This window comes from Leptonotus elevatus, chromosome 5 (genome assembly GCF_054856555.1).
Source record: "Leptonotus elevatus isolate MCC_2025b chromosome 5, RoL_Lele_1.0, whole genome shotgun sequence".
Taxonomy (NCBI): domain Eukaryota; kingdom Metazoa; phylum Chordata; class Actinopteri; order Syngnathiformes; family Syngnathidae; genus Leptonotus; species Leptonotus elevatus.
The window spans coordinates 13,166,046-13,180,561 of NC_141243.1; the positions used below are offsets into that span (position 1 = coordinate 13,166,046).

Here is a 14,516-nt window from a genome sequence, read left to right on the forward strand (position 1 = left end):
GGCGAAAAACCGGAACCGAAATAAGAACTAACAAAAAAATGGTGCTGACCAACAAGCCTTAAAAGCACAAAGAAGAATGACTAAAATTCTTTCCCATACATATAAATGGCTCCTTTAAATGATAATTTAGTCAACTGACTTTATAGATGCTATCGTTCACATGGATATGAAAAGCTATATTGCTACCCAAAACAGCAGCACCTTGCAAAGCATATAAGCCACCAGTAATTTACAAACTTTATAATAGTGCCTTCTGTATGTTGTAATGTACCATTTTTTGTAAGGATATTGCTGGTCTAAAATTCAAATTGATATGCATGCTAAGTAATTTAGGATGGCTGCTAACAAACGACACAGCTCCCGTTGATTGCTCTGCAATCTGCTGGTAGTGCCTTGGGGTGGTAGTAAGTGAGGAGACGCACACCTGGCATTTCACTCAATATAGACAGGTGTCTAGGTTAAGTGAAGTTAACCGGGAAAAAATAAATTCAATAATATGTTCTATGTAGCCCCACTAGTCTAATTTGTGGAATATAAATCAAGCAGCTGTTTTATCCATCTCAGGGGGCAGCCATTTTGCCACTTGCTATCAACTGAAAATGACATCACAGTTGTTCAGGGCTTAGGTAACGACCAATCACGGCTCACCTGTTTTCGGAAGCTGAGCCGCGATTGGTCGTTACCTGAGCACTGAGCATCTGTGATGTCATTTTCTGTCGACAGCAAGTGGCAAAATGGCCGCCGCCTGAAACAGAGATTTACATCGTTACCTCAGAATGGGAGATGAAAAGCACCATCTTAACTGAAAATGATTTGTGAACATTAAAATGTTGTTTGTTAATCATGTAAATAAAGAAAACCCATTTGTTTAAAAAAAATATATATCGGACCGAACCAAAAACAGAAACCACAAAACTTAGTTATGAACCGAACCAATGGATTTTGTGAAATGTATCTAGTATAAATACAAGTAGGCCTACAGATATTGTTCATTTAACTTTTACACATTTTACCATTACTGATGACTTGACTCGACTTTTTTGACTTGCTTGATTTTTTGCACAAGAACTTGAAACTTGCTTGCCGGTAGAATGTTGATTAATACTGTTTTGTGTTCCGCCCAACCTAAAAAATAATAAAGAAGTAATTTTATTTTTTAAATGAAGTAACTCACTGACATGTGTCGGCCATTTTGGATCAACTGACTTCATGCCTTTTTTTTTGGGACCAAACATCTTTTGGCTTGACAGCCACCAAACATTAGCTCTTTCTTTGAAACCTCCACAAACGACGCATTTGAAGGCAAGAATAATTCATTTCGGGAACATGTTTATTGGCTTCCACGACACCATCTTTTGACCCTATAGGGGGATGTAAAAAAAAAGATGAATGTGTCTGACGATAACACGCGTTCGCCACCCAGCTTTCAGTCATGACTGCTGCTGATTTATTGACAGTTAAGTGGGGGATTCACCCCCCCCCCCCCCCCCCGTAGGCCAGTTTAAACATGGCTTCCATGTCTATTAACCTGACCCCACTTATACTTTCACCTCACCCTCTCATCTTCTCCTTCATGTTTTTTTTACCAAGCCACTCCCAGTGGACCTGACGCCACCTTCAGACGTGCACGCGCGCGTGCGCACACAGACACACACTCACATAGCCTCCTTTTGCCCCTCGGCTTAACCGTATTTATAACGATCCGACCCCAAGACCCTCTGTATGTTAATGATCTTCAGCTCCTCCCACACACACGCACACACACAACAAAGAATAACCTGCACGTATCTGTGCCCTTCCTTTTGTTACACAGAGACGACCACAGAATGCTAAACAAATGAGCAATTAGCTGGCAGACGTAAACAAGCAGCTCAGTTTCTTGAAGGAATTAGAAACCATGTGCTTGTTGTTTGTCCTTTAGAAAATTTTGATTGTCCAAAATGAAGGCCTTCATTATCTTAAAAAAAAAAAAAAAAAGGCACTTGGAAGGTACCTGAGGATCCTTAATCCTTAAATCCACTGTTGAAAGGCTTTACAAATGGCAGACACAATAATACACCATTGCTATATTTGCATATAATAGCATATTTGCATTTTAGTATTACACAGATTGGAATTAACGGAACCATCCAAGAATCCTTCAATTGTTTTGTTTTTTTGTGGTGCAGGGGTTTTGAATTTAAAATATATTAAATATGATAATAATAATAATAAATGTGCCCACCTGCATCTTGAAAAACAATACAACAAAATTACATTACACCACCTGCACCACAATTTAGACCTGCTTTCAACTGGTCTAGAGATTTGTCTACACCAATTTTATCAGGTGCACCGGGGGGCATGTAAAAAAAAAAATGCCATCGGTCTGCATGGCGCGGCGCGGCCTGCCAAATTCTCAAACATGCCAAATGAGGCTTGTATCCGCACGAAGCTCAAGATTCGCCAGTTTTTACACCCGAGCACTCGTACGCTGCCTTCAAAAATAGAGTCCGTCATTTTTAAAGCCACCGCTCAAAGGTCTTAAAAATGTTAATTCGTTTTTTTATAGATATATCATAACTATTATTGCATAATACTGCGATAAAAAATTAAAGTCCATGTCACTCACTCCCAGTGGTCATATTAATGAAATGAGAGGTATTAAATTTGATCAAAATGGCCTTAAAAAGTCGTCTTTTAGCCGGCAGACTGTAGACTGTCTCTAAAAGCTGGCAGTTTTCACCTTTTTTCCTGTGACGTAAAATATGGGGGATGGAATCCATCCTGCACTTTTATTCAAGTCACTTCCTTCGCCCGTCCTAGTATTGTGTCAAAGGCAAATGTAGATACTCTAAATCTTCTCTTACGGTTTTGATATCCCAATTTTACAACAACACACAGCTTTTCTATAATACATCTATTGCTGTGCTATTTATTATCATTCTGCTTCCCTATCAAGCCTCCTTCAATCCCCCCCAAGTCACCAACGTGCGTACGTCCAAGCCAGCTGGTCAAGCTTGTCCCTCACAACACACACACAAATACACACTTCTTTGTCAGTCACGTCCCCTCGGCTGCAGCTGGATGTTAAAATTCATTGGAAGCGGCCGCATGAGAGGAAAGACATCCATTTTCATTTTATGCTCATGGGAAATCAATCCCAGCTCATAATGCACTGGCCTTGAGCCACGCTGATATTTTTAATATGAATGTGCGTTTGTGTGTTTGAATGATTTTTCACTGTTTGTGATGTGACCCGAACTGAAGTTAGTTTTCCCACCGCTGCCAATTTTACGATGCTGTTTGTTGCTCACGCTACGAGCACGCAAACGCACGCGGCAACACTATTGAGAAGTTGTATTAAAAATAAAAAAAAGAGAAGTTGTATGAAAACACAGTTTTTCTGTTTTCACTGTCTTAATTACATGCTAATGACACCTTCACGTTGTTATCAAAACAAACCCATGTGCCCCTTTGTTGCAGGGGAAGACTCGCTCGCTGTTGCAGTTTCACATTGTGCTGCTTGTGCTAATTTTCTTCACATTAACACTTTGTTTTAGCTTTGAACGCCTACTGTATGTTGAGTGGGTTATAATAGGTCTGGATTTTTATTTTTATTTTATCAAGGCCTATAAGTGAGTTTTTTATTCAATTTTGACTATTGGGCCATTATCCCGTCACGTGTGTAACATTTTCACAACGATTCTGTTCTTCTTCCGGGCTTCAAGCTTAGGCAATAATCAAGACTATAAATTATAGGATATTTATTGTGTCTGCTCATAGGTTAGCTCTGTCAGCATATATATTTAGTGCAGATTTTTCACTTCCTTTCTCAGAGATACTGAGGCAAGTGTCTTGCGTCACGTGAGTGAGAATGTCACACACGGGACGGGAGAATGGCCCTATTTGATTTGATTTTTTTAAGTTAAAAAAAAGAAGGTTTTTTTTAAGTTTTTAAAAAAAGTTTTTAAAAAAGTTTAAAAAAAAGTTTTTTAAAAAGTTTTTAAAAATGTTTTTAAAAAAGTTTTTTAAAAAGTTAAAAAAAAAGTTTTATTAAGTTTGTTAATTTGTATTAGTTGTATTTTTTTAATGTTTTGTTTTAGTTTAGGTTTTATTAGTTTTAGTATTAGATTTAGTTGTTTTTAAATATATGGAAGTTTTGTCGAAAAAAAGGTCATTAAGTGTCGTGTAATAAAGTAAATACTTCTGTGCAAAATGTAGTTTCAGTTAGTTTTCATTTTAATTTTATTTCATTAATTAAAATGTTTTTTTCAATTTTAGTTTTACTTTTTGCGTTGCCGGGTAGTTTTTGTTTACTTTAATAGCCTTGGTGTGTAGCACTTTCAAGCAGCACAACTCAAAACTTTGGAAAAAAATGTTTTGAAGGTTTTGAGTGATTTTACAATAATCATATAATTAATGTGGTACTTAGACACACGGTCGACAACTAAACTCCGTATAAAGTAATTCAAGTCAATTTTATGCCTTCTTTTTCTGAAAGAGCCATCCATTTCATGCCCAGTCTATATCGATTACAATACAAAATGTACTTGGAGCCCAGTCATCCATCCACTGTAACGCCATATGAATGTTCCCCACACGTGACTGACATTTCTCTTCTCCTACAGGAGTCTGTTTGGATCAATAGCACAACTTAAGCGCCTCTCCTTAAGTCTTCATCTCCTCCATCTTGGCTAATAACAGCTTAACAACCTAATGAAGTCTCCCATGCCTCTCATACAATCAGAGTGGCTGCGGCGGGCATGTGCAGTCCGTGTAACGGCTCGGCACGCCATTGTCGTAAAGATACGATCCACCTGCCTCTGTCCTCTTCCAGGTCCGTCTTCGGTCATCAGCAACGACGACGACTCTGCCTCGCCCCTTCACCACGTCTCCAACGGCAGCAACACGCCGACCTCCTCCGAGATGGGCCCCGACGCCGTCATCATCGGCATGACCAAGATCCCCGTCATCGAGAACCCGCAGTACTTCAGGAGCTCCAACAGTCTGCTCAAGACGGACACCTGTAAGTAGAACAACTCCTAAACCAAGGGGTGTCCAAAGTTTACTAAAAAATAATATTTGAAATTAGATATACATATATCAGATGTAACAGAAAGCTGTCATGTAGTAGTGGTTTCAAATAACTATACAGTACACACAACTCACAAAATTTCAGGATGATCCTAAAATGCACGATTCAATGTTTCAGTACTTTTTACACAACTTGTTATCCAAAAAAGAGCTGAATGACAACATTCACAACCGAGTTCGATCCATGAATACATTCTCTGATTCAGATACAAGTAATATTTAAAGAGGAAGTCAACCTAAACATTTCTTGACAATAATATGTTATATGTGACCTCACTAGTCTAAACATGACATTCTGATTAATATGACATTTTTGGAATATGAGTTATAAAGCAAAATCCAGCCGTTTTTTATCGATCTCAGGGGGCGGCCATTTTGCCACTTGCTGTCGACTGAAGATGACATCACAGTTGTTCAGGGCTCAGGCAACGACCAATCACAGCTCACCTGTTTTCTGAAGCTGAGCTGGGATTGGTTGTTACCTGAGACCTGCGCAACTGTGATGTCATCTTCAGTCGACAGCAAGTGGCAAAATGTCCGCCCCCTGAGAAAGATAAAAACGGCTAGATTTTAAAGAGCAATATTAAACAGAATGACATATTTAGACTAGTGAGGATGTATAGAACTTATTATTGCCCCAAAAATTTGGGGGGGAGTTGACTTCCCCTTAAATATGGACATTGTTCCTTACCACTTTTTTATCACTGTTGAGTAGATACCGATACCAAGAACTGATACCACAAGTACTTTTGATGCATAACATGAACACACACATACACACACAAAAAAGACAGATCATTTAAAAAAAATTAACCATATACCCAAATATAGCATTTTCCCTTTAAATTGCATGAATGATGACAATTTTCTATTCTTCTCATTTCTAGTTTTTAGTACCGATAACTTGAAATACGGCCGGGTATCGGTCGAATACCTACTCATACCTGGCATCGGTATTGCCATATTTAAACAGTCCTATTCATCATAATGTTCACATATTGACCCTATGAGGTCAAGACAACACCTATTGATCGACAGTACTTTACCATTCGAGGGGGTTCAAACGGGATGTTCTCAGCAGGAAGTGGTCACATCAACAGGCTGCATCAGAGTGACTGGAAGTGCCACAGAAATGGATAGAGGTAGATTTATTTTCAAAGCTCCTTGTTAGACGACAGCAAGGTATGCAAAAAGTACTGAAACAGATTCAAGCCCTCTCTAACTTTTTACGAGTCGAAAAAAAAATCTGTGTAAAACAATACAATTTATAAGTAACTGCATACAATATAATCAAATAAAAAATATATATATATTTAAATAATAATAATAAACTCCTTGCTGCAGGAAGAAAAGGCGTAACATTTTTACATGAGCGCCAACGCTTAAATTATCTGTGAAAGTTAAGTCGAGGTTGCCATGGCGAAATCGCTGCTGCTGTCATGGCGATGACCTTGTCGAATATCAGCCGTTGAGGGATAAATAGAAATCAAAAGCACACGTGCGAGCGGCAGCATTACCGTTCATAAAAAGTTAACGTCACATTGCTTATAAATACAACACATACACAAGCGGCTGCTTGTGGTTGATTCAAACTCACTGGTTGCTTGAACCAGAAAGCCAGACAAGATAAATAAAATAAACACACACGCGCACACACACACGCACACTCTCAGATATTGACCTGCTCCATCAATGTGACATTATGATTATTGGCAAGTCATAAAAGCTTTTTCAGGCTGCGACCTTGTGTAGCAAATTAGCTAAGAGAGGTGGAGTGGGGTGGAGGTTGCGGGGGGGGGGGGGGGGGGGGGGGGGGTTATGATAATGGTAAATGGGGGATTGACCTCTTAAGGCCTGCAACACAAGCAAGCAGTACAGCAGGATTTACTACATAAGAGAAGAATAAAAGCAGGCAGATCAATGCTAGTCAATATTGCGTGTGTGTTTTGTGTATATTACTGCCATTAAAAGTAATACACTGGGTGCTTACTGACGCTTTGATTGTGCTGCATATGGACTCATTATTTGTCAGTGTCGTTGATGAGGCTGAGCTATGATGCACTTAAACGTGACACGCTAGAAACATATTTGATCATTCACTGTGCTTATATACATGCCCCATTAACACTAATAACACCTCACTTGACGATGAGGACGTGGCATGAGTCAATCTATGGAAACACACAAGGTTCGAAGTTAAGAGTCCTACGGCTACGAATTTATACGCAAGTCGGAATGTGTCTTGTCTATTACTAACCTCCGCTAAGATCGTAGATATTTGTGTGAAAATTACTTCTGTTTCAAAGTGTCTGTGTTCTAAGTCATGTCTTAGTCTATCCAATGTGGTGGTAAAATGTAATATGTGTGTGAAAAATACTTCTAGGCCATGAATATAAAACAATCAAATGACAACCTTGAGTACAACGGGGCACCAAGTGTGCCTTCTATGCCACGTGGCCGCATTTTCCCGCGCACGCTATCTGTAAGCTTGAAATAACATATTGGTAACCTGAAAAATCTAGAAGCCTCTGTATTTGTGTAATGAAAATATATGAAGTCCTAATATGCTGCGAGTTGAACGTAAATAACCCTATTTAGGGGACAGAAGCATTTTGGGTAACGGAATATTAATCATAGCCATAACAATAATCATGTACAATCAATAAGTGACTTGTACGCCATTAAAATGACATAAGAATACACTAAAACTGTAACATCCAATGACACTTGAATGTGAAATATCATCATGTGTTTATGAGCGATACATGAGGATTAATACCATTATTATAATTGATGACTAAAACAAGAAACCCAGTTCCCTTTTGTCTTCCAATACATCACCTCCAAACAACTTCAAACCTCTACAGTACAATATAGCAGTTTACAATCAACATTTATCAAATAACATGACAAAAGCATAAAAGCTTTCAATAAAGTTCATCGTACTCACCAGAGTCACTTATTACTTATAGACAAAATCCATCTTCTTTTGCTCCTCGCAGTTGTGGGTAGCCAGGGCTAGCGAGTTGTTGCTGCTCTTATAATGCCAAATCTTTTTCCAAGTTGAAACAAGCCGGTTAGCAAAGATGTTGGCCGGTCTATCCTCACAATGTCCAGTTATTCTGGAAAAGGCTGCCTTGAAAATGAATTTTTAATCAAATCAGTCTTTGTGTGTTTGCATAGCTTAACCCAGTGGTGTCCAAACTTGCTAGCTAGCTAGCTAGACAGCTAGCTAGCTTGATAGATAGATAGATAGATGGATGGATAGATGGATGGATGGATGGATGGATGGATGGATGGATGGATGGATGGATGGATGGATGGATGGAAGGATGGATGGATGGATGGATGGATACCAATACAAATTGGTCATTCTGACCAAGATATTGGTTAATCTGTGTTAGTGGCTGACATTGTTTAAGTACCACTGATTGCCACAACCACCTAAGTGGGGCAAAAGTCGTTCTCCGCGTTTGTCCCATCCCCTTTAGGATACGATAAATTGATACAATAAATATATTTCCAAGTGATCTATCTAGACTTACTTTCTATTGTAACCTATTTCATTGGTTGTTTGGCTAACCAATAAAATTGGTAAGCTCATAACCACCTGGAATGGTCAATGTCTGACCAATTTATTGGTTAATCAAGCCAATACAAACTTACAGTAGTTTTCCAGGTAATATTAGTTTAAGTCCAAACTGTAGCACATTTGGAGCCTTCCACTGTATTTTATTCCGTAGCACAGGCGAAGAGCAGCTATGCAATTTTGTTGATATAGCTTTTATGTGCGTTTTTTATTTCAGGTCAGGTCGTGGAAAGATTTGGGAGAGCGATTGATTCAGGAAATAAGATGTTGACGAAGGCGGGTGAAAAGTGTGCGTGCGTGTGTGAGTGGGGACATGGCCACATATTGTTGAGGGAGCAGGCAAAATAATTGAAAAAGTGGAGGGGGCTTGATAGGAAATGTCAAGGCAGGCGCTCTTAAACGTTGCCACAAACACAAAACACCTGACGCAAATAGACTGCTGCAGTTGAAGAATGGGAGATAATGTGGCAGGGTGCAAATGATGGGGGTGCACGTTAATTAAAAAGCAAGAGGGAGTAAACAACAGGGCCACAAAGATGTTCAATAAAGACAGAGTGAGATGCATAAGCACCTTTAACATTGCCTGTAAAAGCCACCATTTTTCTGCTGCTTTTTGCTGGGCTACGTGTAAAAGGCAAAAGCGGATGAATGTTCTGTTGCAGCTCTGATGTGGCAATTTGACAGGATCTCCGTTTCAAAGAAACTTAATAAGCCCACATGTTTGGATCCAATATTGTCAGTACTACTGAAGCAGGGATGTTCAAGACCAGGGCAAGTACTCAACTTTTGCAAAGTCACCCTGCATCATTGCAACATTCACCAGCAATTACAATTTTGAATTGCAGTAAAACCATGGTCTGATGGTTGGCCCCTCTTGAAAACCAGACCCTTGCTCACCACACTACACTCAGTTTCAAAGTCGCTCAGTGTGTGGCGGGTCTTTAACTCATTCAAACCCAAAAACCATAAATAATACTTTGTCCTTTACTCCCAAAAACGTATTTATACGTTTTATATATATATTAAAAAATTTATGCTAGAGCATACAGAAGGCTTTGATACAGCTTCTGACCTTAAGTGGTCGCTTAAAGCAATAGTAATTATTACAAAAAACGGCCATCAGGTGGCAGCAGAGTATAAGAGATCAGCCAGGGCCATGTTGCAACAAGCTTTTTTCCCCAGTAATTTCAACAGGTTTGTGAATAATGATGAAACTTAGCTATACTATAATGCTAGTCTGCAAAAACGGAAACAGATACAAATACACTTTTTTCCTGATGAAAGAAGAGACTCTAATCGTTCTTTTGGTATGTTCCATGTTTTTATAGTAATAGAACAGAATATTCAGTGGACCTTGCAAAATCTGTCAAAATCCAGTAAAACAGCCGGGAGCGAAGGGGGTTGCTTCAGTGAAAATGGCTGGGAGTTTAAGTGTGTGGTGTACACCAGAAGATCAAAACAGCACAGCACACACATAATGATATCTCAACCAACATCCGCCCTCTCACCAACTAGATATGTGTTGTAGTACAAAAAACTGACCTGTGAGAGGCACTGTGGTGCCACAGGGCATCAAGTTTGCCAGACACACAATGTAACCAGTTGCCCTTCTACTTGTATCTGGCAACAACTCGAGTTTTATGTCACTTCCTGATTTGCTATCGTTCCATTTCAAGTCATGATCAGCAAAATCAACCCGTTTTTATCCATTTTGTCATTTACTGTAGACTGAAAATGGAATCAGAGTTGCAAAGGGACTTAGGTACTGACCAATCACAGCTCAACTGTTTTCTGAGTTTGGTCATGTGACCTTGGCTAGCTGAGCCATGATTGGTCGTTACCTGAGCCTTGAGCAACTGTGATGTCGTTTTCAGATGACAACAAGTGGCAAAATGGCCGCCCCCTTTTACTGCTTAATTTACATTCCACTCACATAATATTAATCAGAATGCCATGCTTAGACTAGTAAAGACGCATACAACGTATCGTAAAGAAATGTTTTGGGTTGTCTTCCCATTGTGTGAATGGGCACTATTGTAGAAAGCATTTTATAAGCTCAGTCCTTTCACCAAACTGGGGGAAAATACAAGGAATAATTAGTTCTGTATTTTGTTGTTGTGGGATGCAGGACAGACCATTTTTGTCACAACAGCAAAACTTTTGTTGTTATTGAAATTTTTTTTTACTGCTCCCTCACTCTCATTTGTATTTTTCTGTCTCAGAAAAAAAAACCTTCAGCCATGTTGTTCATTTCGAAGAAAACACATCACCACATCCACTTACCAACCAAGCCACTACACCGCCGCCCCCACTTAACCAGCTGATCGTCTCTCTGCACTATTAAGCAATAAGCACTAAGCCATGAAGACTCCCCGCTTAGCACTTCTCTTGAATCAACATCATGTATTGTGACCTCAATGATGTGTAGACACCGCTTGAGGTTGTTTGCGCATCTCTAAATTTGTGTTACTATTGCACCACTGCATGCTACCATACGGTGTATTCTAGGAATGACAATCGAGAACGTCCAATAAAATTCAAGTTATCTTATCTTCAGGCCTTTTAAAATGTGTGTTAACTCCATATTAACCTGGCTGCCTTTCCCCAATTCTTTAGTCTTCCTAATTCACCAATCCTCAGCCCTGCTTCTAAAATCTCTTCAATGTCTTAAATTAACTTCACATATCGCATATGACAACTTAAAGAGATTTTTCGTCCCTTGCAATCGTAGTCAGCAAAAGGACGTTTCTTGGTGTTCGCGCAAAGATTATCCTGAGGGATTATCCTGTGTTGTGGGTTGTGTTAAAGCAGTGGTTCTCAAATGGGGGTACGTGTAAACCTGAGGGTACGTGAAGGCACTGCAGGGGGACGTGACATTTTTAAATATACAGTATTTAAAAAGTACATGTAAATATTTCAAAAAATACAAGTTCATAAAATGAATTTTACATTCAGTAGGCTATTCAATTTCAGTGTCCTAAAAACCCGGCATCTCCCCCATAACAGAACGGTTCAACCCAATTTGTCATATGCCACCTAGAATCACCTGTCAATCACTTGAAAACTTTATTTATAATTCAATTAATTATTTCTTTTTGAGAACAGAGCTTTACTATGATCCCAAAAGATGACGCTTGATGTTGGTAATAATAATTTGTATGTCACAAATCTTTCTTTAGAATTAAATTAATTATTTAAAAAAAGAAATTGTTAGATATTTTTATTTCCAAACAGTTCAAGAGACCACAGAAATACAAATAAAGTTTCAAAGTTTAAAAAAAAATCTGACAATGATGGCACAGCACTTGGTAAATAAATAGTTTTTCTTCAATCAGAAATGCTTTACGCTGGTTAGGGGGTACTTGGCTGGAAAAAAATATATATTTCAAGCGGGTATGTCACTGAAAAAAGAATGAGAACCACTGTGTTAAAGAATGTTCAACAATTATACCAGACTGCTTAACTTATTACCACTTTATGTCTCACATTTGAAAAAAGTTACTTCTGCAGGCAGCGTAAAGCGGCTTCTCTCTCTCTCTCTCTCTCTCTCTCTCTCTCTCTCTCTCTCTCTCTCTCTCTCTCTCTCTTTCTCGCTCTCTCTCTCTCTCTCATTCTCGCTCGCCCTCCGTGTAAATCGATGCAGCCCTTAAGAGACCGGCTGGATCTTAATGTGATATTCTGAGTGGACAGCTTTTCTTCAACTGTGCCTTCAAATCACATCACTGATTAATCCCAGCTCGTGTGCGGGCAGGCGGTCACATGGGGTGTGTTACAATGCAGGTGGGCAGTTTCACATCTGGCCGTGCGAGCTTACGGCAACATCTCCAAGCGAAATAAAGGGAAACGCACGTCACCATGGTGAGATGTGAAATCTTCACCAAATTTCCTGACGTGGAGTCACATGTTGCCTAGCAACAGAAAGCGGGTTTGTGGAGTGATTCAGCTGTGGGCGAGCAGGCACACAACACACAAAAAGACTCCCGAATGAAATTTAAAACATTTGTAAAAATATGTTTCCGAAAGTAAGAAGGGATGGGGTTGAAATGTATGAATTGTTTTGTAACTCAGGTCAATTGGTGGAGCCCAGGTTCCAAAGCAAACATGGCGAAGCAGCATTCAGCTGTTATGCTGCATACAAATGGGATGAGTTGCCAACAGAAGAGAAATCAGCTAATAAGACTGACTTTGTCCTCCTCCTCTAGTCGTCCAGCACATCAAGAGACACAACATCGTGCTGAAGAGGGAGCTGGGAGAGGGGGCCTTCGGCAAAGTCTTCCTCGCCGAATGTTACAACCTGTCTCCTGACCAGGAGAAGATCCTGGTGGCTGTCAAGGTAACGTCAATGACATAGATTGAATTTAGAGGCGGGTGTGTGGTCTCGTTTTTAATATTCAAGCCTGCCAACCATCCATTCTGTTTATTGCCTTGACTTTGCGGGAATTGAAGAGATCTGCATGTCAAATTAAGCTGCCGATTGAAACCGACTGTTGGTACACAAATAATGCCGGGAATAATGTCATCGACGGGGGAAGTTATTGCGAGCTTGACAATATTTTTTTGCAGCAGAAGTGAATGCATGCAGCACGTTTAGAATATTAAACAGTTTACTGCATAGAATCCAACATGCACTCTCGTGAGAAATCTTTACATTCAATGTATACGAAGTGAAAATCTGGGACGCCCGCCAAAAGTGTTTATATATCCCTTGAGATAACACAAAATGGTGGCAAAGTAATATTTTTGTCTAAATGAAACTCGTCCACTCGCCTCAACTTTCTTTCTAGGCACTAATTTGCCAAAATAAATAGTTATTTTTTTCAGGGAGTAATGGAGGTTAGGTTGCAAGCAAATATGCAAATCTGTGAATGCCAAACCCCACTTCTGCGATTTGAAAACATGAATCCTTTATTTTCCAACTAGGATTTGTCTGCTCTCCCAGTTCACTTCCTCGCTTGCTGGCAATTTGTCGCCAGCAAGCCGTCGAATTAGAACCTAAGCCGCAGACTTCCGAGTCGAATTGAGACAGTTTGCCTCCCTGGAAATCCTGATTTATCCGTTCATCCATCTCTCCATCACGGAAGTGAAACTCAATCTGATTGAGAAAGACTTCTCATTAACAATACATGACCTGTAAGAGACCCCCGCCATGTACAGTTCACATTTTCACCTGCATTACTTTTGCTGCACGAGCAGGCTTATAGTAATTTTGGATTTTTCCATTCAATGTGGTTTTTATTTTATTTTGACTTTTGTTTTTTAAGTTCAGTTTGTTTAGACATACAAAAGCAAAGGCAGTTAAAAAGTAGATTAGTAACATAAAAAAACCACACACACTATAAAACATTAAAACAATGCCAAGTCTCATGCTGAGTCAAAAGCCATAGAATAAATATGTGTTTCATGTCAAATGGACAGAGAGGCTTGTCTAGCATTTAGTGGGAGGTCATTCCACAGGGAGGCAACGGCAACGGAAAAGGTTCGATCCCTTCTGAGCCTCCGCTTAGTAGCGCCTGGAGTTAAGGTGGGGTGAAACTATTTGAAGATTCGAAATCCAAGAAAATAATCTTCAAATGTATCTAAAATGCTCCAGTTTAGAGGCAAGCAGCAACATTTTGGACCAACTGGAGACGATTATTCAAAGAATTATCAATTTGATAATTGATTATTTGTTGATTAATCAATTAATTTTCACACCTAATACAATGCTATTCTTATAGATAAAAAAAAATAATTATGTTTTTGGGGGAGTGCTGGAACGGATTAATGGCATTTTGATTCATTTGCATGCTGACAATTTCCTTGATGTACAGTACTAGGATTGGACAGGTAATATTGAGCTCTTAAAACAGCT

At 39.3% G+C, this 14,516-nt stretch overlaps 1 protein-coding gene across 3 annotated transcripts in view; it reads left to right on the top strand.

Annotated features, from left to right (window-relative positions):
• ntrk2a (neurotrophic tyrosine kinase, receptor, type 2a) overlaps positions 1 to 14,516 on the top strand; it is a 72,318-nt gene that overhangs the window by 34,191 nt on the left and 23,611 nt on the right. For all 3 annotated transcript variants that reach the window (XM_086076129.1, XM_086076127.1, XM_086076128.1), the window contains exons 13-14: positions 4,820 to 5,008; positions 12,868 to 12,998. In XM_086076129.1, the coding sequence (XP_085932255.1) occupies positions 4,820 to 5,008; positions 12,868 to 12,998 (320 nt within the window). The remainder of the gene's footprint in view (positions 1 to 4,819; positions 5,009 to 12,867; positions 12,999 to 14,516) is intronic.